Below are 27,817 nucleotides of genomic sequence, written 5' to 3' on the forward strand. Positions count from 1 at the left end.
GATTGCCTTGACTCTACAGTCTCTGGGAGTGACTAAGCATTAGAGAACTTCAGGGTCTCATCTATGGGATCTGAAACCAGTGAACCTACCCCCACCCCCACCCCACCAGTGAGACACAGTCTCTTTTCTGGCATATCCACCTTGCATAACCTGCCCTCCTCCTCTTGGTACAAGAAACAATGAGTCGTTCAATCAGCATTGTTGTTTTATTAGAGCTGGGGAAGTCTATGCCCTTCTACCCTCTTCCTCCTGTCACTTGGTTCTACCCCAGGTCAAGGCACTAGAACCTGCCTTGGTTAGACGGCAATGAAGATGTACTGGGTTTATGGGCCTTTGCCTCAAAGCAGCTTCCATTCCCACACTCCAAAGATATAGGGACCTCCAGAACTCTTCCAATGGAATCATAGCTTTTCTGGTCCTCGGATGGAAGGCTGAGAGAAGGTACCCAGGATTTTCCCTTCCCTGAAGCCCCTGGAGGTCTACGGAAGAGACGAGCTCCCCTAAGATAGGGACAGGGCTGGCCCTTCGGGAGAGGAGTGCCAACCGAGTACAGGGGTTGGAAGGTCTCTTGAGTGAAGTCCAGAATGTGCCTTCACACAGGGTAGGGGTTGTCCAGGACTGCCACTCCTGCTGCCACGCCTCCATCTGCATGCTCAATGGCTTTGGTTCGAAGGAGATGCCCCACATGCTTGTTCATCACAAGTGTTGTTCCCTGTCTGTAGAAATGAGGTCAGGAGACATATTAGAGACCCAGGCCCTCTTCTGGTCCTAGCTGACCAGCAGATTGGAGAAGGGGCGACATTTAAGAAATGCTAGAATTTTAGAATCAGATTTGGAGTTGCTTCCTAACTTGGAAATTATTAGCTCTGAAGCTTCTTAACCTTCCTAAAAATGTCCTTAATTTAAAATTGAGAAATTCCTCTTCTACATCTACAGGATGGTCAAACGAATTTAAATAAATCGAGAAAAGCTTATAGCATGATTCAGATGCACATTTATGTCCTGAGCTATATATTTCCTTTAACTGTCTTTCAAGGTGCCTGTGGTGGTAATGGGAGTAGGGGTAGGGAGAGTAGCAGGCAAAATGCTGCAAGTAGTTAGAGCGGGGAAGGCTGAGGTAGCGGGCATGGCATGGTGGCATTTGGTTGTCAAATACACCTTGCCCTGACCTTCAAGTATTTTTCAGGCAGTTGCTTTAGGGCACTGTTCCTTACCAATTCCCAAGTTCTCTCTTTTCTTTCTATTTTTCTTTTTTATTCGAAACAGGGTCTCACTGTAGCCTTGGCTGTCGGGGAACTTGCCGGCCTCTACCTCACAGGGATCTATCTGCTGGTCTCTGCCTCCTAAGTCTGGGACTAAAAGCATACACTACCATGCCTCCTTCTTGATTCTTAGTATTCAAATCCAAATCCAGAAGCTACTCAGCATCTCAAAGCCACTAAATACTCCCCTCTCTCTCCTTTCTCTGGAATCCCTATTGGTTTTAGAGCTGGACTCAGACTTCCATATTTCCTGGAATCTTGACCTTTTCTCAGTCCCTTTAGTACTACATGGAATTTCCTTTACAGCTATAAAGCTGTCTCTTCCAGGATTCACGGTTAGCGCTGTGGGCTGGGGAAGTCTTAGATCCTTAGCCTTATTTAACAGGCAAGGAAACAGGTGATAAAGCTAGAGCTGAAACTGAATTCTGTGGCTCATGGCTCTATCCAAGGTTCATTCTGTTTTCCTGGTTGGCACTCATGGGGATGTAGTAGAAGAATCTGTTCCTGACTGGCTTACCTGACATAGACTCCAAAAATACCCAACTCTGAGATACACTGGACCACTTGGGCAGGGCTGCCAGGCCGTAGCAAACAATTCCCAAAAGGCTCAGGTTCAATCTTCTCCATGAGAATGTAGGAAGCTCTCTCCTCGCTGTCCTTCAGCTGTTCCAGAGCTTGTACCATTTCCTCCCCGTACAAGTTATTACCTGCAATTAAACTGGCCAGTCACACAGAGCACATCTGGCTTCTGAGAAGGAAAGAACACCCCATCACCACACTGTTCTGCTTGGATTGCTCCATCTATGGGTGTTTCTCCTCAGCCACCATTACTGGTTCCTTCTCTTCTTAAATGGTGGGGTTCCCTGGGTTTGCGGAGGTGTCTCAGTCTGTAAAGTGTTTATTGTGTAAACACAAAGACCTGAGTTCTGATCTCCAGTACCCATGATGTGTCTGTAACCCTCTCTCAGTGTGGGCAAGTGGAAGGTAGAGATAGGTGGATCTCCAGAACTTGCTGGCTAACCACTAGTCTAGTGAGTTCCAGGACCAGTGACAGACTGTGTTTTAAAAATGGTGGAGGACAACAGAGGAAGACAATGGATGTGACTGCATGCACACGTACCCAGATGGGCATGCACACACAAGCACACACAACACAGATGGTGAGGTTCTTTAGGAGTTCTCTACTTTTGCTCTGTCCTCTACTTTTTGCTCCTAAGGCTTCATCTATACTGTATACTTTAACTCCCAAGTCTTTTAACTCATGTTCTTTGTTCTAGACATCATAGGCATGTACCACATATCCTTAATGCAAACTCAGCATATCCACATGGATATCTATTTCTGCTACCAGAACTTACTTCTGAACTTGCTACTCCTAATAGGATGAAAGGCATCCCTGAGTCCTGTTTAAGTTCACTCTTCTTATGTCACCTTAGTTAGCTTACCTATGTTACCAACCCTGAAGTGTCGCCATCCATGCTCTACATTGTCATAACCCTAGTCTGGGCCTCTGCATGGGTCTTCTTGACAATGGTATCAGCCTTCATCCATGGTCTGTCACACATACCTCTTCTCTTTCCAAGAAACCTATAAAGGCTGAAGCTCATTACTACAAAACCTACTTGGATCCTGAATAGTTCATGTATCCCTTCCCTGTTGGAACTTTAACTTGAAACTTGTGATAAAATACAGTTTATAACATCTATTTGGGGGGGGGGGAAGAGGAATATACATGTGCATGCATACACACACACACACACACACACACACACACACACACACACATGCAAGTGAGTGGCCCAATATCCAGGATCTGCCTTTTTTTGCCCTCCACTCCAAAGTCCTAGAGGTATCGATGCTTGCTATCATGTTTGGCTTTTATGTGGGGTGAAGATCCAGCACTTGCATAGTAATCACTTTAGTGACTGAGCCATCTCCCCAATCCCAGATTTCCTGGAATATTTTCAGTGTTCTTTATTATCAGGTCCCAATAGTCATTCCCAGCCCATATTCCTGTCTTCAACCCTAAACTCACCAGTTTCTCATTAACCTCTCAACAGTCCCGTCCATGCTTTTATGGCCCAATGCTTTTATTTGAATGGTCTTTCTTCAGTTTAGAATGATCTTCCCCATTTTCTACATATAAGAATCCTACCTGTCCCAAGACCCAGTGGGAAGTCTAAGGTAGACATGATCCCCGCCCTCAAGGAGTTTCGCAGTAAACAGGAATGCAACCAAGTATTCCCTTAGACCTCCCAGTATGCACCTACTTCATTTCCCTACAATTTACCCATGGGTACCTCAAAACTAAGCTTGTCCAAACTCTCTGCTGTAGTTAATCAGATCCCCTAATACTCCACAGTGCTCAGTTACAGGGTACTGGGAGATATGCTCCATGCTGGGATCTCTATAACCACTAAGCCTGGGACTGAATCTACATCAAGTGCCAATCAGCACTGACAACAACCTGTATCCCTTCACTAAGCAGCTCCACAAAGGAGATGTACCTACCTCCGCCCTCTCTCTGGGGCTTCAGCACAAAGTGGCTAGGAGCAGCAAGGGCCTCAGCAATGGCTTGATCCCCTTCTTCACCCTGATAGGAGACAAAAAGTAGTCACTAGAATTCAGGCTGCAGGTCCTGCTGGTCATGCAGAGTGACATTAGGGGAGGGACAGAAGGGAAAACAACCATAAATTCCTTTAGGCTAGACATTCAATCCTGGATGTGACCCTTAACTCCCTTGCAGCACTAAACACCAAACAGGCTTTCAGTACTGCAGCAAAGGCCTGTAAAGTAGCTACAGATATTCCCTAATTCTTTCTACTCTCCACAGTCACTTCCTCTGGTTTTCATCTTTATCATCATCATAATTGCTGAAGACGTTTGTAATGGTTATTAGCCCCCAGGTTTTAACTCCTGCTGTGGTAGCTTGAATATGCTTGGCCCAGGGAATGTCACTACTAGGAGGTGTAGCCTTGGAGTAGGTATGGCCTTGTTAGAGGAAGTATGTCACTGTAGGAGTGGGCTTTGAGACCCTCTCCTAGCTGCCCCTGAGCCAGTCCTCTCCTGGCTGCTTTGGATCAAGATGCAGAACTCTCAGCTTCTCCTAATTAAGATGCAGAACTCTCAGCATCATGCCTGCCTGGAAGCTGCCATGCTCTCACCTTGATAATGGACAGAACCTCTGAACCTGTAAGCCAGCCCCAATTACATGTTGTCCTTTATAAGAGTTGCCTTGGTCATAGTATCTGTTCACAGCAGTAAAACCCTAACTAAATACACCTGCCCTCAAGGCTTAGGGGTCCTCCAGAGCACCAAGGATGTGAGCCAAATGCCAACCATAGTGCCAGCTGTGCTGCACCCTCCCCCCCAACACATCTGAGCCCTGGTTTCTGTTGTGTGGTAGGAAAAGACTACATACCATGTCCAGTGAATAGAGGCCAGCAAAGGTGGCCCGTAGGCGGGCCACAGCCTCAGGCTGGCCTGGGAGCAGTACTTCCAGCAGGCCCACCCTGCTCAGTTCCTGCTGCACCTTCTTAGTCCCAGCCAGCTGTGTGGCAATGTCCGGACACTTGGCAGCACGTGATCTCTCTAGCAGCAGGCGTGCTTCCCAGTTCTGCAGATGCGATAAGACCACAGAGCCTTTACTGAGTAGGTGCCAGGCACTGTGCCTTTTAATCTTCAAGCTGATTGTCTTCACAGCATCCTTGTGAGGCAACTATGACCTCTCAGTCTGCAGGACGCTAGTCTTTTGGGAGTTTGGTCTAGCAAACTAATGCAAGTTCATAGTTAAATGGCAAATTACTACAAGGAAATGTCTTTGGGGAGGAGGAACAGGGTCTCACTACGTAGCTCTGGGAGCTCTGTCTGGCCTGGAAGTTGCTATGTAGACCAGGCTGGCCTCAAACTCACAGAGATGCATCTACAGCTGTCTCCTGAATGCTGGGATCACCACATCCAAAAGAAAAGACATTTTGTGAGGGTAAGGAAAAACTGGTGAGCAACTCTTGCCTCTCTTCTTTCCTTCCCCCTCCTCCTCCCCCACCTCTTTTTCACTCCCTCCCTCTCTCCTCCAACCACCCTCTCTTTTAAGACCAAGTCTCACTTGGTAGCCAGGCTGGTCTGTAACTCCCTAGATAGCTTAGGCTGTCCTCTTGCCTCAGCCTTCAGAGTACTAGGAGATTTGTCATTTCTTAACAGGATCTGGTTATGGAACCCAGACTGTCCTGGAATTTGCATCGTCCTGCCTATGCCTCCTACATGCTGGGATTATAAACATGTGCCGCCACAGCTGGCTGGATGAGGTCTGAAGGGTGTGCGATACTTATATACACTGAGCTTTTCACTGTGCTCCCGAGAAAAGGAAACAGGTAAAAACCTAGTTAACCATATGCTCTCTAGCCTTTTATCAAGTACAGTCCACTCCTCCCCGGAAGACCCTGGAAGAGTGAGTGTTTTCATCTCATGACGCTGCTCCAGCTACTCTCTAACCCCTGACTCCTGAATTCTAGCCAAACAAGACCGTAATTACTTACATTCCATTCCTTCTCACCGGTCTTTTATTTACTGAATTTCTGCCTGAAATTCTCTGCCTTTTAACTTCCATGGATAGCTCCGGCCTTCTCATCCTCAAGTCTTGGTTCAGTCATCTTTCCCCTGACAGTATGAGTTTCCCCACAACCCTGTATCTTTTCATCCTGGTCTTTCGGTCAAAGCCAATTACCTGTCATGTTTCCCTCAGGCTGAGTGCAGTATTCCATATTTGTAATGCTCATACTCAGATGGCTGAGGCAGGAGGGTCTTGAGTACAAAGCCAGTCAGAGCTACAATAACGAGTTCCAGCATGCCTGGGCTATAGACATAACAAAAAAACATAACAACAAACCAAATAATAAACATAACAAAACCAAAATTCAAAAAATAATTTTTCTATTTTTTTCTTTCTGATGTTCATCTCCCTGACCAGGCTGTATGTTTCATTTTCACCATGAGAACCAGACAAGGTTTTGCCTTGTTTTCTGTTATATCCCCACAGAAATGCAGTTTCCGACACTTTCATAGGTACTCAGTATCTGTTATTGTTGCTCAGTGAAGTGAAATTCGAGTAATATCCTGACAATAGGCAGTCTGGCAGGTGAAACTCGATGGAGAATGGGCCCATGGCAGACAGGATCACATGAACAAAGGTCTGCAGGTGGCTAATCACAGGCTGAATAGTCTTATTGTTGTAGAAGCTTAAACCACAAGAGACAGGGAAATGTCAGAGATCATGCCTCCCAGCTCTGGTTCCCATTCTCAGGCACTGGGGAGAAAGTTGCCCTTGTCCTGATCACAGACACCTGTCCACAGCTGCATCAGGCTAAGAACTAATGCACAAGCCCTGCCTCTACCCAATGCTGTCTACTGGAATAGCTTGGCCTGATCTTCACCAATCATCTCAGTCAGCCAACTGCTGACTGGGCAGAGTCACAGAGGCCCAGAACACAAGACTAGAAAGATGTCTCGTAGGAGCAGAAAAATCAAAACTCAAACACAAGAGTTGTCTAACGAGTCACAAAACCTGTACCTGTATGTCCATGTTCCAAGTGCAGGCAAGTTGCTTTCTATATAAACTGTTCCTCTGCCTCCCTCTCCTGAAACTTGGATCCGTTTCCAGATGCTTTCCCTCTTCTCTAGTTAGCAAGTTTCCAGCACTAACCATGTCTCTGGACAAAAGGACTTTCCCTAGAGCTGTCCTTCAGTAAAGCTGGTCCCTGTAGAGCTCAACCTCAAAGAACCCTAAGTGAACTATAAATCTCACAGGGGCCCCTTCATTTTCAAGCATAACCCTGTTTTCAGAAGCTGAGACCCCGGAGGGACTAGGAAAGCTATCAAAGTCAGGTATAGGTGTTAACCTCAAGAGAGAAGAATGGCATATTTAAAATACACCCGCCTGAGAGTCAGAAAAATACACCAGCCTGAGAGTCAGATATCCTAGGAAATTCTTGTGAGATTTTAGACAAGCCTCTGCATGGCTCCAAACTTTAGTTTCCTCATCTATGTAATAGGGATAATTATAAGTCTCACATGATAGCTGTTAGAGTTAAATAATTTTTGAAACTACACGGTAGTTAGCAGGATGAGGTAATATTGAGTGCCGTGGACATAAATGAGAACATGATCAAACAAACAAAACTTTTCTGATTCAGATAAAGGAGAAAATTAAAATGGCCGCAGAAGCTGGACATGATGGCTCATATCTAGAATGTTAGCACTTGGGAGGCTGAGGTAGGAGACTGCCACTCACGTGAGGTTACACCAAGTTTCAGGTCAGCCTTCAAAGAAGACCTTGTTCCTCCCTACTCCCAAAAAAGCCACAGAAAAGAACAGACAAAAGTAGGTGGATGGGTGGGTGGCCTGAAACAAGCTTGCACCAGCTAGTGAGAGCTGGCTGTACCTATCTCTCTTCCCAGATCTTTGGTCAGAGTGGTTAAACTGAGAAGCTCAACATTATACTATGAAAGTTAGCAACGCTGTACACTGGGGTTCTTCCTCTTAGAACGATGCTTGGTAAACATCTCCAATGCATCTCCAGAAAATGCAATAAATAGTAAAACACTACAGAGAGATTCCTGAGGACTCATCCTAAAGATCTTGTGAATGAAAGGTTTAGGGGGGAAAAAAGCCCACAGGAAGAAGAAAAGAGGCGTGTCCAGCAGCAGTCCCATGGTTGTGCCGCCTGAGCTGGGTGTCTGTGAAGCCCTAGTGGCTCCCTGGAGGCACAGAATGGTCCAATACTGACCTGTGGATTATACTGACTGGGCATGTAGCCATCTCGGAAGTAAACCACAGCGACTTCCTGGTCATCCCTGTAACACAGGATGAAAAAAAAGCTTCTGAATAAAATTATTACTGATGTGTTTGGTGGGTCAGTCTATTTGGGGATACATCCAAAGCACATGTGGCAATCCATACAGTAAGCCCGGACAGGGGGTTCGCTGGAATTAGTGACAACAGAAACCTACTACTTCATTAAAAACTGAGATGTGCTTGAGAATATTTTGGATCTAAAGTTGTTTTATGAAGGCAGCAAGGAAACAAGGTTAGCATAGGTAAAATTAAAAACACATGCATCCAAAACTTTGAGTGAAAGAATCATATTGCCATGATTAGCAAAACAGAATTGCACTTTGTATTTCTACTGCTTAAAGTAGCAAAAGCCAGACTAAGATTTCATAAACTGTGGTGGGGATGTGCAAAAACTTGACTCTAAGATAACTTCTTCCCTTGCCCTTGGCCTATTTCCTATTATCTAGTTTATCTAAAAAGTAAACTAGCTACTTGGTTTTGTTATGATAACAGCCTGTTTGGAAATATCTGAAGTGAGATTGGGAAAGTCTGAGGAGGCGCTTAACTTTTTTGTTACTTTGTATTTTGAGACAGTCCCTCATATATCCCACGCTGACTTTGAACTCACTTTGTACCTAAGAATGACCTAGAACCCCTGATCTTCCTGCCTCTACCTCCCAAGCACTAGGATTATAAATGTGTGCCATCACACCTGGCTACATTCTTTTGTTTTTAGACAGGGTCTCATTATGTAGCTTTCTATGTACCTTGAACTTTCTGGAACCTGGAACCAGGCTGGCCTAGAACTCCGAGATCTGCCTGACTTTGTCTCTGGAGTGTTGAGACTAATGGCATGTGCCACCATGTGGAGCCCTGGCTAGGTCTATCAACCCTCTATGTGGTATTAAAGCTACAGTGTGATGGCCCATAGGAAAAACAATAGGGCCTGTCTTAGAAGACAAATTCAGACTGTAGTGCAAAGTGGCAACCAGATGGGTGAGGATGAGTCTGCCTCCCTGCCTGCCCACCCCAATTGCTCAGGCCTGTTTTGACTAGCCACAAAGATGGGCACAAAAACCTTTAGAACCTCAGGGTTCTCTATGAACGACTAAGGTTATCTTTAAGGATGATTCCCCCATCCAGAAGATCAGCAGCTCTGCTATATCCCCTTCAGAAGTAGAGCAAGGGGTTCCCAAAATTTCCTGGGAGGAATATTAGGAGAAAAGAAAACAAGCTATTGTATCCCAGAGGAAAAGTTCTTTAGTGATGGGCGGTGTCAAGAGAGGTTCTTAATCCAGCTGTCTACTGGCTCCTTGGGGACACTTACATAAATAACCTTCGGTTTTGGTCTAGAGAACCCCTTTCAGAGACATCTTCAAATCTTCGGCGGATTACATGGATCTTCCTGGGGAAGAAGGGTGAGAATCAGAGGTCATAGATGTGTGTCCTGAATGGGCCTCTTGCCTGGGGCCACACCTGAGGATCTCCTCCTTCCCTTACCTGTCCAGCAGCTCGTTCTCGATGGCACGCTGGTCAAATATGTTCCTTTCCTTCTCTTGAGCAATCAGGAGCACCACCGCACTGCAGAAAGAGCACACGTGAGCCAGGGCTGCTGGGAGCTTGTCCTTCCTGCCACTCCCTTCATAGCCAGGCAAGAACACAGCTTCTCAAGTAGTCCTGCGGATGCAGGCTGTAATCCCAGCACGTGGGGTTAGGAGAAAAGGGCAAGAAGATCAGAAATCTGAGGCCAGTCCTACAGAAAGGAGGGACTGAGGAGATGGTTCAGTCAATAACATGCTTGCCATGCAAGCATAAGGACCTGAGTTCAAGCTCCAGAATCCACTTTAAAAAAAAAAAAAAAAAAAAAAAAAAGCCAGCTGTGGCCACATGTCTGTCATCCCATCATTGGGAAGGCAGAGACAGAAGGATCCCTGGAGCTTGCTGGCAAGCCAGTCTAGCCAAATTGGTGAACTCCAAGTTCAATGAGAGACTATCTCAAAAACAAATGGAAAGAGATTCAAGAAGACACTAGATGTTGAATTGGCCTCCACATACATGTACACGACAGACAGACAGACAGACAGACAGACAGACAGACAGACACAATATACCTTGCCTGCAAGAACAGATGCTGCCTCAAGTTTGGATTGCCTGAGGCAACAATACATTTCTTGACAATAGGAAATGCAGTGTGGGAAAGGAGGTTCTCTGTTCTCTAGTGGTAGATGGAATACTGTAATGATGTCAAATTTCTGTACAACTTAAAATTTAGATTTAAAACCATCTAAGCATGCCCACTTTCTTTTCCCTTAGAAGATAACTTGGGCCATGTGTGATGGTGCACTCTTTGATCCCAGGACCCAGGTGGTGAAGACTGGAGAGCTGGGCGTTTAAGACTGTCCTAGGCTACCTGACACCCTATCTTAAAACAACCAACAGAAAACATAACACCATGATTCAAAAATCCGTGTGGAGAATAAGCAAGGAACGTTTTGTAAATCAACCACAATGCTGGCCAGGTGCTAATGACTCCGTGCTGAAGCTATAAAGAACATGACCTGAGAGAGCTCTTACATGAAAAACAAGGAGCCAATGGAACTCCAGAGGCAACTGCAAACAAGTGCCTCTTGGGACCTCGGCAGCTCTGTAATGTCCACAGGGCTACATTTGGTCTCACAGTAGTAATGGGATCGCTAAGGCTTGCTGGGCCTCTTTCTCCATTTACCCAATAGTTTCTTAAAGAAGCTGAAGCCTGAACACTCAAGAAAAAGCTTATGCCAGTTAAGATATGTTCAGTGTTTTAAACACAAGCTCTTCCCTCCCCAACTAGAAATTAGAAGGCCAGTGTTCTACAGTGCCAAATTCCCTTTTTGCTGTTGCTGTCGTGTGCTGGTGGATTCCTGCTCAGACTTTGGCTTAGTACGCTAATTATTTCTTATCTCCTATATCGACCTCTTATCTTTCTCTGCCTTTTCCAACCTTGGCTGAACCTCTCGTCTAAACTGTGTTTGCCTGACTTCTTTCTACTTGGCTGAATACTCTTCCAGCCCGCCTCAAGTCAAGAGGACAGACAGGACATTTAAACTGAAAACTGACTCTAACTAGGTCTGTAACTAGGAAGTGGTTTCTTATACGCCATCTTGCCTTGAGAGACCCAAGAGCCAAAGGCCTTGCTCTTCACTTTGTACCTGAACCACTCCACTCACGGGTAGGTGTTGAGGGGGCAGGGTGGCGCCTGGCCCAGGATGGCTCACCTCCAAGAAGAGGCAAAGGAGGAAGCCTGGAGGCTGGAGGTTAAAATGGAATTGCACGCTCTGGCTCATTATTAAGTCAGCCTTTCCACTCGCCAAACAGTGGGAGCCAGATGCAGAAAACACTCTACCCGCCACTGCCTTCGCTTCTGAGAAGTTTGGACTGTGCAGGACTCGGAAAGTTCTCAGTTGAGGAAGGTGAGCTGGAAATAGCATGCTGGCTGGGAGAGAGGACCCAACAATCTTAGTCCTGACTCTGCCAGTGTCTTGTGGTATGTCCTTGAGCGGGTCAGCTTCTTTCCCTGAGCCTTAATTGACTCATCTATGAAATAGAAGTGCTAATCAGGCCTTATGTCCCAACCTTTTACTATCAATAACCACCCTTACTCTGCTCATTCTAACTACGGGCCCTGTTTCACTGTTGTTGTCTTAAACATTTGCGCATGATTTGGTGGCTGTATACCATGTGTATGTAGGTGCCCTCAGAAGCCAAAAGAGGGCATCCGATTCCCTGGAGCTAGAAACACCAGTAGTTGTAAGTGACCCAATGTGGGTGCTGGGAGTGGAACTCAGGTCCTCTGGAAGATCAAGAAGCACTCTTTCTCTCTGAATATCTCTCCTGCTGCAGACCCTATGTTTGAAAGCATTTGTCTAAACTGAAACCATAATTTTACAAACAGTAAACAGAAGTCAGGTCCTTTGCGTGAGCAACAAATGCTCTTAACTGCTAAACCAATCCTCCAGTCTTGCTGAAATCATCCTTTTATAATCAGGGCCGATGGGATGTAACTCCCTACTTGGGAGGCTAAAGCAGAAGGACTGTCATGAGTTCAATGCTAATACAGGCTATACAGCAAGACCCTGTCTCAACAACAAGCAAACTGGCATGTAGCTGAGATACAGAGTACTCTCCTGGCACACACAAGGCCCTAGATTTGACTCTCAGCATGACAAAAAGGTTTTTAAAAAAGCAAACAAAATTATAGTTTAATTCTCAGATGTCTTTTCTTAAAAATTTCTGGGTTTCTGTGTTAGTTAGTTACTTAGTTAGTTAGTTAGTTTGTTTTTTGGAGACAGTCTTGCTACCTATTCCTGGTATTCTACTCACTACACAGCTCAGATTGGCCTTGAACTTAAGGCCATCCTCCTGTCTTCCTGAGTACTAGAATTGCAGGTGTATTTTTTATTGTTGAGACAGGATCTTGATATGTAGCCTTGGCTGTCCTGGAACTTGCTATGTCACCCAGACTGGCCTTGTATGCATAGAGACCCACCTGCCTCTGCCTCTCGAGCACTGAGACTAAAGGTTTGTATCGCCATGCCCAGCTCAAGAAAAAGCTCAGAGAAAAGAGAAGACCCACTAAGGTCATATGTTTGCTCAGCAGAAGGGCCTTCCCACTCTCACAGAAGGTACAGCCAGTCCCTGCTCAGAGGCCACAGAGCCCGTCACTACCAGTGGCTGACTCAAAGGACACAAATGTTCCCTCCCCACATTACTCTTGGCCTGTCAGGGCAGAAGGCTCCCTCTGCAGGGTGTTTCATCTGCAGTTGCTCAGGTGACCCATCCCCTGACTTCACTTTCTTAAAATGGAATCTGTTGGAGAATTCTAGTTGACATACTGTTTGTCCCACTTGTAAATGCTCAGAATTGGAGGCTTCTTGGAATTTAGTGGGGCTTAGCAAGCCCAGAAAGGCAATAGTGTCCTTACATATAAACACTGGGTTCTACTACCAGCTGACCATCACGGTACATCTCTGAACCCCGGTCCCTTTATCTGTAAAGCAGGGAGAGGAGCAGCACTGCCTCAGATCACATATTCTGAGGCCCAGCATGGAAAGCACTCAGTGCTCACTAGAGCAAAACTCAGTTCCACCCGGCCACTGAACAGCTGCTGTCAAAGGTCTCTCAACCATCTGGAGTCACTTACCAAGCATCTTCACACATCTGGAACATGGTTGAGAAGTAGGAAGAAAGCAAAGAAAACACTTCTAAGCAGTTAAAATGGACACCATAAAATTCCCAGATCAAAACTGACCTCATCAAAGAGGCCCTCACACTCTTCACACATCATCACAATAACCAGGATCTCGGATTCCCTCCCGAACCACAGCAAACCAGAGGGCAAAGGAGCAGAAGCAGAGGACTCCCATGTCAAGTGCGTTGACAGCGGTAAAATGTAAAAGCAGACACTTAAGAAGCCAACTGGGAACATTACAGATATGAATGAGAACTCAACCCCAGAGGCACAGGTGCTTTCTAACCCTGGGTGTGGCCCCAGTGAGCTTCAGCAAGATGACCTCCATGCAACAAGGAAACAGTAACTTATAGTTAGCCAGAATCTCTTATTTTAGAAGGAAACCCAAAACTCCACAAATTATTTTTGGCATTTAAAGGTGTATGTTTCTATTCCTAGAAATACTCCTTTGTCCCCCAGTGATGTCTAGCAAAGGAGAAGCTGCCACACCCAGGAGTACTGACACAATGACAGGGTACTACTGCCACCTTTCCACATTCTTACTTAGCTGAGCCATAGAGCTCCCAGGCTTTGGCAATCCCCAGGGCCAGTCCCTTGCTGGGGTTATTGGACAGGATCTTGGAAGCTTCTTTGGTCTTATTCAGGACATTGAAAACATGTCTGTTGGAAGAGAGATGGCTGCTCAGTAATTGGATGGAACAGAATGCCCTTCTGCCCTAACCTCACAGATACATATGGGAACAGAACTCTGAACCTCAGCCCAGTGCTTAAAAGCATGTTACTACCATTCCCAGAGGAGTCCTGAGATCTCTGAGACCATTCCACCCCAACTCAGTTTTTAAGGGACTCAGAGCCCCTTACCTTGGGTCCCCAGGTGCTACGTGGAATTCATATGGAATCACAGTGACCTGGAGCACCCCTGATGGCTAAGAATCTAGTACTATAGCTCAGCCCTCAGAAGCTCCTCAACCCCCATATGCTTCAGATTCAAAACTGCTTTCAAGCATCAGATATGCCCAGATCTTCCTATCAGAGGCCCCTCAACGGCATCATTTTCTGTCCCTGGAGCATTAATCTACACAACGAGGGGCGGGATTAATATGCCATGAGGGCTCTTCTTTCTCTGATATATAAACGATCTGATTTCAAGTAGGAAACTGCCATGGAGAAAACGGAGATGTGAAGAAAGCATGGCTCAGGGCCCAGGAAGGTGTAGCCATGGTAAGAGATCTCTGGCTTAGCCTGACCCATTGAGCTCTTCCCCACAAATGGGCTCCACACTGCCCTAAGAACCCACCGGTGCACAGCTGGAGTCCGGGAGGCCAGGCCCCCAAAGCTGGCAGAGATAGTGTTGATCTCAATCTGTTTCAGGGTTTTGGAGCCATCTGCACCGCACTGGAACATGTAATCCGAGCGATTCAGGCCCAGGAACACGGTCTGTGGAAAGAACTGAAGGCTGAGGACACTGGCCCAGGGGCTGGCTCTGGGGTGGAGCCACATCATACTCTATAGGGCTAAGGAGAACCGTCTGATATTCCCAGACCCAGAAGGATCATTTGTCATCCCAGGACTAGTCATGTGCAGGCCCAGTAGAGTCTGGTCAGAGGCAGATTCCTATGAGATCAAGACTGAGGCCAGTTCTTCTAGTAAAAATAAAAAATAAAACAAAAACTAATCTGCCAGCGATGAAAGAGACAAGTGGCAGACAAAGGAGGGGCTAGTACTGGTTACCTGGGCAATGCCCTCTTTCAGAACTTGCTTGTAGATATCAAAGAGGCGGGCAGTATAGTCATCTTTTTTGATAGTGCTGGAGAAGGGAAGAGAACATTTTCTAAGCTATGTGAGCCACTACAGGTCAAGGAATCCCACTCCATCCACTGACTCCTAGGTCCTTTCTGGGTCTTGAATACCCATTCCAACCTAGGAGAAAATAGTACCTAAGAGTCTACCCCAGAGTCAGACAGAGAACCGGGGTGCAAGCCCAAGCTCTTTCCCGCTGTCAGGCCATCTCAGGGAACCGCACCACCTTTCTACCTTAGTTTGTTCAACTAAAGAAGAAAATAACTGAAGAAGAAAATAAGATAGGCTGTGGTGAGAAGTAAAGGACACGATGTTTTTTAAAAATGCCTGAGTGAGGTAACCCAGACCCAAAAGGAGTACATGGTATGTACTCACTGATAAGTGGGTATTAGACAAAAGGTACAGACTACCTAGGATACAACCCACAGATCCTAAGAAGTGTAACAGGCAGAAAGGCCCAAGTGAGGGGAAGGAAATAGTCACAGGAGGCAGAGGGAGGAAGGGATCTGGGTAGGAGAGTGGAAGGGGGAGGGAAAAGGGGAACAGGATCAAGTATAGGGGAAAGGGGATGGGGAGGGGGGGCAGGCAATGACTGGAATGTAAATAAACAAAGTAATTTTTCAAAAAATTCAATCATCTTGAATACCTGATGGCAGAGAAATTTTCTAGCTGACCTAAAGTCAACTCTCTGTAGCACTCTGGTTACCTCCCAGATACGTCTCCCCCTCCTCCATGACAGTACCCAGGGCATTTTGTGATGTGCCTGCAGGTTTTTCAGGCCCAAGGTCTGTATCCTGGTCTACTGCTTAAGTCAGTCCTCATATGATACTGTTTCTGTGAAGTGTTTGCTGTCCAGGTAGGAGGCCTTTTCTAGGTGCTCTCAAAGAACCATGCAGGTACCCTTTACAGAGCTGACTGAAGATGCAATTTTCACTTTATTATATGACAACTAATGTCATCTCTTCTGTTTGGCTAGAGACTGCAAGAAGGTGGGTTAGATCTAAGTAGGCCCATCATCTCAGCCCAGGGAGATGCTGTAGACATGCACTCATCCAGTATGGTTTTCTGGAGTCTTAGGAAGAAGCACAGCAAGGGGGAGCTTGGAAGTCATTAACACAACATCTGATGCTTCTCAAGATTTGGGGCAAACTTGGTGCCTCAGCCAGGCTTATAGGTTTATCTGTGTACAGGAGGCGTGTGGTGGAGCAGTGTGGGGTAGGCAAGAAATTTGCCTTGAAGCCTCTCTGCCCCTATCCAGCCCCTCTGGAGGGTGAGCACTTTCACAGGGGCCTCTCTTAGCCCATGGTGAGGTGAAGAATCCCCAGCTGGACTTTAGCCTCCAAGAAAAAGGACACCTTCCAGCTCCAGGTTCTAGGCTGTTGATTTTCTTGATGGTAGTGGAGAGAGGGAGGGGAAGGCTGGGTTCTGAGGTCTTTAGAGCTGGTCTCCCACCTAATCACATTGCCAAGGGGAAATAGGCTTGAACCAGGCTACTTGTGATGAGCATAAAGTGAGCCCATCCTGAGAAGGAAGGTGGTGGCAGGGGCCATGCATTCATGACCCACTGGATTTGGCTCCAAGCCAATCGTTTCCAAACTTCATAACATTATTATTTCTTCTCAAGGAACCAAGGAACACATCTGAAAAAAATCTCGGCCGGCTCTGGTGGCGCAGGCCGGTAGGGTTTGCTGAAGGAGGCAGAGGCAGGAGGATCTTAGAGTTCGAGGTCAGCCTGGACTACACATTGCTGGGCAGTGGTGGCACACGCCTATAATCCCAGCACTTGGGAGGCAGAGGCAGGCGGATTTCTGAATTCAAGGCCAGCCTGGTCTACAGAGTGAGTTCCAGGACAGCCAGGACTACACAGAGAAACCCTGTCTCGAAAACCAAAAACAAAAACAAAAAAAAAAAAACCAAAAAAAAAAAAAATTGGTCACTAACAAAACAGTTTTCCATCAAAAACTTAATCATAGATATACAATTATATACATATAGCACATATATAAAGCATATATATATACATACACACACACACACACACACACACACACACACATATATATATATGATTCTAAAGTAAGCAATTTATACTTAATCCCAAAATTAACTGAGAAATTTCACCTGCTGCAGGACCTGAAGATCTAGTGAGGAGAGACAAAGGAATGGCTATCTATTCTATGTGAGCTGGTCAGGGCTGTTGACTTATATCTTCAGTATGACTTGGTCTGCATTTTGTCTTACCCAAAGTCGTGACACTTTAGGTGACGAGAAAAGTTCATTAAAAAAAATTAAACACATCCTTTTAATGGCCTTCCCTACTTCCTGTTTTCTTCCAAAACCAGGCCATCTACCATAATTCCAAATGGAAAACTTTTTAAAAACTTATTTATTTTTATTATCTAAGTATTAATGTCTTACCTACGTGTATGTAAATATATTCCATGAAATACTTGGTGCTTGAGGAGGCCAGCAGGGGGCGCTGGATCCCTGGAATCACCATGTAGGTTCCCTGTGAGCCACCATGCTGGTGCTGGGAACTGAACCCTGGTCCTCTGCTTCGGGGTTAAGTGTTTTTAACCCCTGAGCTACCTCTCCAGTCCTCCTGACCATGGAGAGTCTTGTCATGAAGAGCAGGGGGTGACTGACCACAGAATCACAGCAACCATCAAACTCATTTTTCAGATGAAGAAACCGAGGCTCAGAGAAGGAGGAGGCCTTTCCTTTTGCCTGCCAGACAAATCGCAGCAGAGCCAGCACTGGAAGGCAGCTCTCCTCGCTCTCTTTTCTTTTTGTCCTCTGAGGGGTGCCTGCTCCCCATTCCACAGCAACAAGTCAGGGCCCCCCCAGCCTTCCCATCCCATGCTTTTAGCATCCCTGGCCCCCAAGACTCAGCTCTCAGTACCTAGACAGTGTTTGCTCGAGGAAGGCTGAGTTCTGGCTGACGGCATCCACCAGTATGTTGAAGTCCATCTGCACAGCATAGGCCTGCTCCAGCAAAGCACTGGGTACTGGTGAGGGGAAGAGCGTGAATGGAGCGAACGTCACCACCTGATCAACAGAGAGAGTGGGGCAGAGACAGCTGTGAATGGGGCATCTTCTCACAAAGTCAGACCTAAGGCACTGAGCACACAACTGCAGGGCAGCAGTCACTTCATGAAGGGAAGAGATGAGAAAAAAAGCAAGAAAGGGCACAATGGCAGCTTCCAGGTTCTGTGACAATTTCTACAGGGTTTTCTTTGAATGAGAGGCACACAGAATTAAAAACTCCCACAAGAATTATTAGGTACTTACTGCTTGCAGATCACTGTGTTGAGTACTTAAGACAGGTTCATCATTAAATTCTGTGAGGAAGGTGCTATTGTTATGCAAACTTAGCAAAGGACTGCGTTAGAAGTTAATGGATCTAAAATATATTCAGGTGCTGGTGTTTGGATTTGAACCAGGATGGTTACTAAATCACTCTAACACACTCAAACCACATGCTCACCATAAAACTGCACTCCCTCCTTGTTCCTAACTGGTGTTGACATCTGTCCCTGTGTCAAGAGCTCACACCCAAGGCCCCTGGCCTTCTAGTTGGGATAGGGGGGAAAGGCTCCTGGTAGAGAGCCAAAATGAACTGTGGTTCTCCGACTAGAAGCCAGGAGTGCCATGCCCTTGTCCTTGTGTACAGGTGCTGACTCCAGTGAACAGGCTAGCATTTAGTTGCCCGCTGGGTTCTTTGGACTTTGATATAGTCATGAAATCCAAGTATCATTTAGAATGGTTATCCTAAAAGGGAAATATGCCTCCTGAGATTTCCAACAACAAACGAACTGGAACTTGGCAGATGAACTAGAGCCTGTTACTTGAATTATTTACCCTCTCAGTTAATATCAGTTTGCCATTATGGTAGAATGGGTTGAGAGTGGTAGAACTTTCTCTTTTATTTTTCTTTTTGTTGTTGCTCTTGAGTTTTTTGAGGCAGGGTTTCTCTGTGTATGTAGCCCTGACTGTCCTAGAACTCAACTCTGTAGACCAGGCTAGCCTTTGAACCCAAAGACTCATCTCTGCCTCTGAGTGCTGGGATTAAAGGTACGTACCACCTCTGCCCAGCTTAGAACTTTTATTAATATACTTTCTTTTAAAAAAATTACCTTGAGCTGTCCCCCTTCTCATCTTCTCTCTGTGTATGCTTGACCACATCTCTCTTTCTCTCTCCCCCACTTTCTCCACGGTGACTTCCCTGGCCTTGGTCCTTGAGGCCAATGAACTTGCCCACTCAAGAGCAGCAGCCCAACAAACCCGCCTTTTATATAATCTTAAAAAATTACCTTGAACTATATATTACAAACAATCATACACATTTCAAAAGAGCTCTAAATAGCTAGGTGTGATGGCACATGCCTTTAATCCCCAAACTTGGGAAGCAGAGAAAAGCAGATCTCTGTAAGTTCAAGGGCAGTCTGGTCTACAGAGTGAGATCCATATATATTAATAATATATATGTCCACAAATGATCTCCTTTTTATACATAAAGATCCTGTCTCCAAAAAACAAAACAAAACAAACAAACAAACAAACAAAAAACCAGGGGCAGGATTACTGCAGATCATGTAAAAGGTGACCAGCATTCAAAGTGCATGGCTTTAAGACACAGGAACCTGCCTCTCTCAAGCCACACCCAATCTAAAATATTCCCAGAGTTTTTCTGCCAAGACTTCTGTCTGTCCTGACCTCAGAACTCATTGTGCCTACAGCTGTCTCTGCTGTCCACAGGCTGAGACACATAGCTCTCACTTTTTAGGGAAAACAATAGCACACGTATGACAATAACACTCTTCTTTGTCACCAGGGAACAACAGGAAGAGTGAGATGGGGGAGAAGCAACTCCCAGACTGCCTGATGTTTGTTTGTGTGAAGACGGTCTCATATAGAACAGGTTGGCCTCGCTGTAGGCTAGGGTGAGCTTGAGCTCTTTTTTAAAAAAAACATTGTGTGTGTGTGTGTGTGTGTGTGTGTGTGTGTGTGTGTGTTCTATAGCATGCATATGAAGTTCAAAGGACAATTTCTGGGAACTGAGTCCTTCCACCACTAGGTTAAGGAATCAAACTCAGGTCAGCTCAGTGGCAGATGCCTTTGCCCACAGAGCCATCTAGTGGTGCAGTCTTGAACTTCTACTTCCCCTGATTCCACTTCCCAAGTGCTGGAATTACAGGCACGAACTACCACACTTTCTCAGTTTGATTTATGTAGCTAAGCTGGGTAACTTTCTATCGTTGTTGTTGTTGTTGTTGTTGTTGTTGTTGTTGTTGTTATACGTATTGTATTATTTGAATGTGTGTATGGTATATAGACTTGTTAGTGTGGGTGAGTGCACGTACTTCTTCAGTTGGGTGGCTTTCCCTCGATTGACCTCCACCTTCATTTTTTGAGACAAGGTCTCTCACTAAACCTGAAAGGCACAGATTTGACAGGCTGGCTAGCCAGTGAACTCCACAGATCTGGGGTTATAGGTGCCTACTACTGTGCCAGGGATGGGCTGGGGTCTGAACTCAGGTTCTCTGGCTTGCTCAGCAAGTATGTCAAAAAAATGACCCATCTTCCCAGACCCTGCTGTTTTAGGGTTGGCTCTGCCTTTTTTGTTATGCTGGTCTGGGGATGCAGAGATGGCTCAGTAGTCAAGAGTACCAGCTGCTCTTGCAGAGGACCTCCCAACACCCACAAGGCAGCTCCCAACCACCTGTAACCACAGTTCCAGAGAACCTGAAGCCTCTTCTGGCATCGGTAGGTAGTACATATACATACACTGGGCACACACATAAATGCACAAAATAAAAATAAATATTTTAAAATAAAAATGCTGCTAAATATTTTTCCTGAAAAGGGGGAAGAAGACAACATTAACAAAAATGTAAAGCTGGCTTGCCTCTGAGGGAAAGGGTGGCTGGAGGACAGAGCCTTACTCTACACTGGATGTGCTTTTGAACAGTGCACCTAGCTCATGTGTTACCTGTTCAAAATGAACTCACTGTCTAACGCTGCAGGTGTCAAATCTTCAGCCCTCACGGGGCTGGTTTGCTGCACTGATCTACAGGGTGAAGGTCACACTCCCCTCTGCCCACAATCAAAAGCTGGGCTGTCTGACCTCGCCTGAGTACACCCATGGACCAGCCCTTTCAGCTGCATTCTTCGAACATCTCTGCCCTCTCCCTACCTTGGGGTGTCTGCCCCTCATTTGTCTTTTAAGCTCAGTCTGACTATCATTCCCTGCTTTACCTCTAATGGAAATGGATCACTATTTCTATCAGGCGTCCCAAGGGAGACAGCAGGGTGCAGAGCATCGCCCGGGAGCCGAACTCCACGGGGTCAGAGTCTGGCTCTGGCAACCTTCCCAGTGACCTCAGTCAAGTTACTTAACTTCTCCGAACTGCAATTTCCTCATCTCTGTGGTGGTGAAGGTTAAATGAGTCAGCAATTCCAAAGTGATTAGAATAACGCCTGACACAGTGAGTGGTCAATAAATGACAGTCAGTGCTTGCCTGCGCCTGCTGCCTGCGCCTGCGCCTGCGCCTGCGCCTGCTGCCTGCGCCTCCGTGTCCAAGGACATTCCTCAATTTTCTTCTCTGCTACATTCTCCAACTTAACCTGCGCTCCAAAGGCGAGAGCCTCTGGCTGACCACCTAGTCTTCCATGTCAAGGTGATCCTGGCAGAGAGCAGGGTATTCGTTAGAACAAATTCACAGAGTGAGGGGAGGGGAGAAAGGAGGGAGGGATAGAAAGAAAAATGAAAAAAAAGAGAGAAGAAAAAAGTGGAGAGGTTGGAAATGAAAAGAAGCAAAATATAGAAAGGCTGATCTAGTTAGTACCCGCCTTTGAATACAAAGAGGGAGAAAGGGCTGAGTTCGGAGGTATAAAAGACACTGAACACAGCTACTCAGAAGGCTGAGACAGGAGTAGAGGATTTGACACTGCTGTAGATAACGCAGTGAAACCCTGTCTCAACAAACAATTAAGCAGTGGAGAAAAAGAAATATGAATTATCTAGTTTCAAAATAAGCAGATTAAGGGCCGGGTGGTGTTGGCGCACACCTTTAATCCCGGCACTTTTTGTTTTTCTGAAAGCTGCTTTTTTACTTTCAGAATCATACTTTTAGTAATCAATTTTAGTTACTGAATAAAATAAAGGAAAGAGACAGTCTTTGGCCCAAAGGTGCCGCCCCATCATGGAGGGGTGGGCTCAGAGGAGCGTGATGAAGCTTACATCGGAGGAGCTGGGGCTCTGGGCGGACCTCAGCAGCACGCCCTCAGCCAGGGCCCGGTCTATGGCTTGCTTTGCCAGTTCTTCCAGCTGCTTCTCATCCTGCAAGATGCTTCCCCAGCTGGTGGCCATCCCAACCTGTGACAGACAAGAGGACTTGGTGACAGAAGGCCTGGGACCCAGCGGCCACCGAAATGTGGCTACTTCCAACATTGTGAGACCTGACCAGTTGCCATGGAGGGGCAACTGTGGGAGGGAGCAAACTGCTTCCACTTCCTCTGTGTGCATAACCCCGGTGACAAAGTGCTTCCATGGCCATTCAGTCTCAAAACAGCAATGGCTTTACTCTCATAGTGAGGAAACAAAGGTTCAGAGAAGTGAGACGACTTGCCCTGTTTAAGTCCAGGACTCTGGGCTTCCCATCTAAAACTCAATGGAGAAAAGAGGCGCTAATGCCACATGTGACTGAACAAGTTACTCCCCCTCCCAGAACTGCAGATTCCCTACCTGTGGAATGAAGCAGAAAGGGATAAATCAGATGTTTCCAAACCTGGCTTAATATTCTGGGTGTCTGGGGAAAAATAAATATTACTGAGCCCCACTCCAGAGATTATGATTGAAGGGGCTCAATGGGTGGCAGGGATTGACACTACATTTTAAAATGTTTTCCTAGAATGAAAACCAATGTACTAAATTGTCAATTTCCCTTCTTTAAGTTTTAAATTATACTTTGTGTGTGTGTGTGTGTGTGTGTGTGTGTGTGTGTGTGTGTGTGTGTGTGTATACGCACGAGTGTGCATGTGCACTGCTATGGAAGACCTGGTGGAGGTCAGAAGAGAACCTGCAAATCAGTTCTTGCTTTCCACCGTGTGGTTCTCCAGATCAGACTGAGGTAATTGGCCAATGTGGCAGAAAAAGCTTAATGACTCATTTCTCTCGGCTCTAGTTTGCTTTCTTATTCCAACAACCTACCTCAGTAAATCTCAAACAGATCACAAAGTGGGTAGGGGGAGGAAACTTTATAGTCTATCATGATTTGCAGATAAGGTCAGTTTCAATTTCTTCCTTATACTAACCCTGAGCCTTTTTTTTTTTCCTTCTGTTTTTTCAAGACAGGGTTTTTTGTTGTTGTTGTTGTTGTTGTTGTTGTTGTTGTTGGTTTGGTTTGGGTTTTTTTGTAGAGTCCTGGTTGTCCTGGAACTCACTCTGTAGAGCAGGCTGGCCTCAGACTCAAGAGATCTGCCTGTCAGGTGGTGTCTACATACCCCAAGAGGGCACTGGATTCCCAGTTATGAGCCTCCATGTGGGTGCTGGGAATTGAACTCAGGTTTGCTGAGTTGGAAAAGCAGCCAGTGCTCTTAACTGCTAAGCCATCTCTCCAGCCTCCACCAGGAGCCAATTTACTAGCACAAAACATTTACATCTTTGTGTGGACATTTATCACCATAGTATAAAAGTGATAATTTTTTTTTTTTTTTTTTTTTTTTTTTTTTTTGAGACAGGGTTTCTCTATGTAGCCCAGGCAGTCCTGGAACTCACTCTGTAGACCAGGCTGGCCTCAAACTCAGAAATCCGCCTGCCTCTGCCTCCCAAGTGCTGGGACTAAAGGCGTGTGCCACCACTGCCTGACAGACAAATATTTTTAAGAAATCACATTATAGCCTGGAGTGGTACACGCCCAGCACTTGGGAGGCTGAAGCAGTTAGATCTCTGTGAGTTCAAGGCTAGCCTGGCCTACATAGTAAGTTCCAGGACAACCTGGGCTACACAGAGAAGCTCTGACAAAGAGGAAGGAAGAAAAGAAGGAAAGAAGGAAGGAAGGGAGGGAGGGAGGGAGAGAGGGAGGGAAAAAAGAAAAAAACATGTTATCAAAATGGAAATGCCTGAAGCCCAATGCCCAGCCAAGATAAAGGAGCCATTTTAATGGCGGCCAGAGACACGGAGAGATACAGCAACCCTCATCTGCTGCATATTCACATTGCAGCAGGTTCAGGACTCAGAGGATCTGGATAAAACATCTGGGAACACCTGCTCACTATTTTTGTTTTACCCTGCTGTCATTTAATTCTAAGAAACAAACATGGCTGCCCAACTCATTTGTCTCCAGAAAGAGTCAGACCGTGACAGATAGCCTCCATCACTTTCAGCCTCTGTCACCTCCTCATGAATGAGCTGGGTTTAGATAATTCATCCAAACCTGCCAGCCTCAGCACAACGCTTTCACAGAAAGAGCATGTGATCTCAAGGCAGTCTGGACCATCGCCCTGCTGGGTGAGGATGGGAGACAGCAGTCACCGTAAAGAACAAGACTCGGAGTCAGACAGACCTGGTCTGAGTCTGTAACCTTTACTTGCTTGTAAGGACACTGTGGATTAAATTAGAGAAATCAGTCAGGTTTCTCAGCACGCTCAGAGCTTTCAGCAGTTTTCTGTTTCCATGGAGAAAGACCTGACTCTGGATAACTATATAAGGAGGCTTCTTATTTGGGCACTGTGGTTCGCTGTCTGTGATCCCAGCAGCAGTAGGAACAGTTCAGCAAGTTCAAAGCTAGTCTGCGCTCCATATTGAGTGCCAGGCCAGCCAGGGCTATACAGCAAGGCGCTGTCTCCAACAACAGTTAGCTAAGAAGTTGTATTACTTCTTTTCCCGGTCAGGATCTTGCTGTGTCACTCAGGCTGGCCTCCAACTCAGCCATCCTCCACTCTCAGTCTCCCAAGCATGAGCCACCACACCCAGCTCAACAGTTGACTAATTAAACTCTCTGTCTTTCGGGCTGCGGGCATGGTGCTGGCTTCAGACAAGGACTCCCTGGCTGAGAGCCTTTCATTGGTGGGCACGTGAGCAGGAAGAAGCCAAGCAGTGTGACTTGAAAGAGCTATCTCATATCTTCCAAGGACAGCTTCCTCGATGACCTAGGGATGTCCTACCAGGCCTTACCTCTTAAGGGTCCTACCACTACCCAAAATCACCACACTGGGGACCACGCCAGTACATGAACCCATAGTCAAGTGCTATACAGAGGAACTTGCTCTGGATGTACTTACTTAACAAGCAGTGGGAGACCTGCTAAACATTATATGGAAACCTGGTAACAGAGCCAGAATAAGAACCCATGGCAACTAAACCTCCACTAGTCCCCATCTTTCCACACTGAATTCCACAGCTGTCTGTCCATGGGCTTTTGCTTGGCTGACAATACTGCTAATGGCTAGGTACTAGTAACCCAGAGAAAGATAACACATTAGAAATAACCGCTATGTACAGGTGGGCATGGTGGCACAGGGCTATAGTCCCAGCACTCAGGAGGTGGAAGCAGAACCATGAATTTGGGGCTAGCCTGAGCTACACAGCAAGCCTCTGTATCAGCTGAGACAATGGCTCCGTTGGTAAAATGCTAGCCACACAAGCATGAGAAGTTAATCCTCAGCACCCATAAAAGATGACCACAGTAGTAGGATCGAAGCCAGCACCATGCCCGCAGCCCGAAAGACAGAGAGTTTAATTAGTCAACTGTTGAGCTGGGTGTGGTGGCTCATGCTTGGGAGACTGAGAGTGGAGGATGGCTGAGTTGGAGGCCGGCCTGAGTGACACAGCAAGATCCTGACCGGGAAAAGAAGTAATACAACTTCTTAGCTAACTGTTCTTGGAGACAGTGCCTTGCTGTATAGCCCTGGCTGGCCTGGCACTCAATACGGAGCTTGGACTAGCTTTGAACTTGCAGTGCTAGGGAGATCATGACAGCTGGATATCTAGAGCTTGCTGGTTAGAGGGCTAGGGAGGGGCTCCACAGGTAAAGAGCTCAGAGCCCAGAATGCACTAAATCTTGGGCAGGTAGTGCGTAGGCTATAATCCCAGAAGTTGAGGTGCAGAGAAAGAGTGTAGTGATCAAGGAAGACACCTGATACTCAGGGCCCACATGTATGTGCACATGCAAAATCACATACAAGCACTGACGACAGGCACATTTGTGTAACACACACCCACCAGAATGCTTGGGTGTCCATGCACAAAAACACTGTAATAATAATAATAACTAGAAAATACTAACTGGGCCCCTTGTTTTTCTTTCTATAGATTTAACTGTTGTGTGACTTGTTCGGCTGGTGACACTCCAGTTTGTATTTACACAGCAAGTGCTTTCCAGGTTTTCAAACTAGAGCGTTTGTCTGCTCCCTAGGATACTCTCCTCCTGCATCTCAATCTCACCCTGCATCCAAGCCTCCCGGGCACTTTTTTTCTACATCCCATCTCTTCCAGTCCTGTGAATTCTGCTGACGAAATGCAGCGCTTTACATTCCCCCATGTCTGCCTCTACTGATCTCGCTGAGCACTGGCCAACCCACGCCTCTTCCTGGGCACTTTCGGAGTAGTAAAGGCATCTTAAGTAACTAAGGCGCACCAGCCTCTCTCCTACTTCCAGATGCTTTTCTCGTAGCTTAAAGGCTCTCCCACTGAGCTACATCCCCAGCCTCTGTCCCCCCAACTCCTGATTGAATTTTGGAAGCCATCGCCAGATTTCCCTTTCCAGGTTCGTACCTCTACCATAAAAATAGCATTTGCCTTGATACGTCTCTCCTAGTACTAGAACCCAGTAGTCAACGAAGATTAAATAAGTAAGTGATGAATGGAATCACGAAAAAAAACTTTAAAACGCCCACACAGAAATCCGGTCGGACTTTAATCCCGTGGGCGAGGCGTGTGCGGGCTCAGGGCCTCGGGCTACAACACACTCGCCCGTCCTGGCTTGTCCTCGTGATGGGCCCCGTTCGCTCCCCATGCCTGGACAAAGTTTGGTCCTGATCGCTCCCAGTTTTTGATGGCGGCTTGTTTATTTTCCCTAGAACTCTGGCTCTAGCCTCGCTGACAGTGTCCGGGCTGAAAGCCGGCGATCTGGAAATCTAGGTTCAGCACGCCCAGCACAACCCCCTCACTGGACACAAGTTTCTCGGTGCTCGCTGCGGTCCCAGCCACCGCGTCTGCCCGCCCGCCGCGTTCCAATCGTTCTCAGACCCCTCCCTCACCGCTCTCCTCCCAAGGAAACTTGACCCTCGCCAGCCGCCGTCGCCGAGCCCCGACTTACTCGCTCGATGTCCAGCTGCTCGCCAAGCTCAAACTCCACACGCCGTTACCCAGGCTCAGGGGGCGGGGCTTCTGTACTACCCAGTGCGCCTGCGCAGACCTCCCGGTAAGGTTTAAAGAGGAGGGTGGGGAAGAACCTTCGCGTCTATGGAACTGGACGGCGGCCGGGAAGGGGCATTACGTGAGAAGCGACCTGGGCTTTAAAGAATACGTCGGTACTCTTGAGTGTGACTACCTGATACCTTAATTCACAAAGAGTCAGAGCTAGTGACTTTCTGTGAGATGAGGATACTCAAAGGCAGAAGAGAGCATCGGATCCTCTGGGAACCGAACCAGGGTCCTCTGCAAAAGCAAAAGTTTTCTTAGTTGCCCTCTCTTCAG

At 46.6% G+C, this 27,817-nt stretch overlaps 1 protein-coding gene across 2 annotated transcripts; it reads right to left on the reverse strand.

Moving 5' to 3' along the window:
- Positions 1 to 187: 187 nt before the first annotated feature.
- Positions 188 to 27,541, reverse strand: Gss (glutathione synthetase). Of its 2 annotated transcripts, none has more exons than XM_034496474.2 (13): positions 27,438 to 27,541; positions 22,361 to 22,495; positions 18,020 to 18,165; positions 15,049 to 15,124; positions 14,615 to 14,754; positions 13,861 to 13,977; positions 9,591 to 9,671; positions 9,418 to 9,495; positions 8,044 to 8,110; positions 4,684 to 4,878; positions 3,774 to 3,855; positions 1,780 to 1,969; positions 188 to 716 (listed from the first exon to the last, which is right to left on the reverse strand). In XM_034496474.2, exons 2-13 carry the CDS (start codon positions 22,487 to 22,489, stop codon positions 593 to 595), a joined length of 1,425 nt encoding a protein of 474 aa, XP_034352365.1. In that variant the 5' UTR covers positions 22,490 to 22,495; positions 27,438 to 27,541; the 3' UTR covers positions 188 to 592. The 2 variants fall into 2 exon arrangements, with proteins under 2 accessions (XP_034352365.1, XP_076786176.1); XM_076930061.1 differs by having other exon boundaries at positions 441 to 716; positions 27,379 to 27,487.
- Between the last annotated feature and the right edge of the window lie 276 nt (positions 27,542 to 27,817).

The sequence above is a fragment of the Arvicanthis niloticus genome, chromosome 2 (assembly GCF_011762505.2).
Source record: "Arvicanthis niloticus isolate mArvNil1 chromosome 2, mArvNil1.pat.X, whole genome shotgun sequence".
Classification (NCBI taxonomy): Eukaryota; Metazoa; Chordata; class Mammalia; order Rodentia; family Muridae; genus Arvicanthis; species Arvicanthis niloticus.

What these genes read in the sequence shown, in the direction of transcription:
- Gss (XM_034496474.2), bottom strand. Translation starts at nt 22,489, where the DNA reads ATGGCCACCAGCTGGGGAAGCATCTTGCAGGATGAGAAGCAGCTGGAA. An exon ending in GAGAACGAGCTGCTGGACAG is followed by an intron (nt 9,496 to 9,590) that starts GTAAGGGAAGGA and finishes CTTCTTCCCCAG; the next exon opens with GAAGATCCATGTAATCCGCC. An exon ending in GCCCCAGAGAGAGGGCGGAG is followed by an intron (nt 1,970 to 3,773) that starts GTAGGTACATCT and finishes GTTTAATTGCAG; the next exon opens with GTAATAACTTGTACGGGGAG.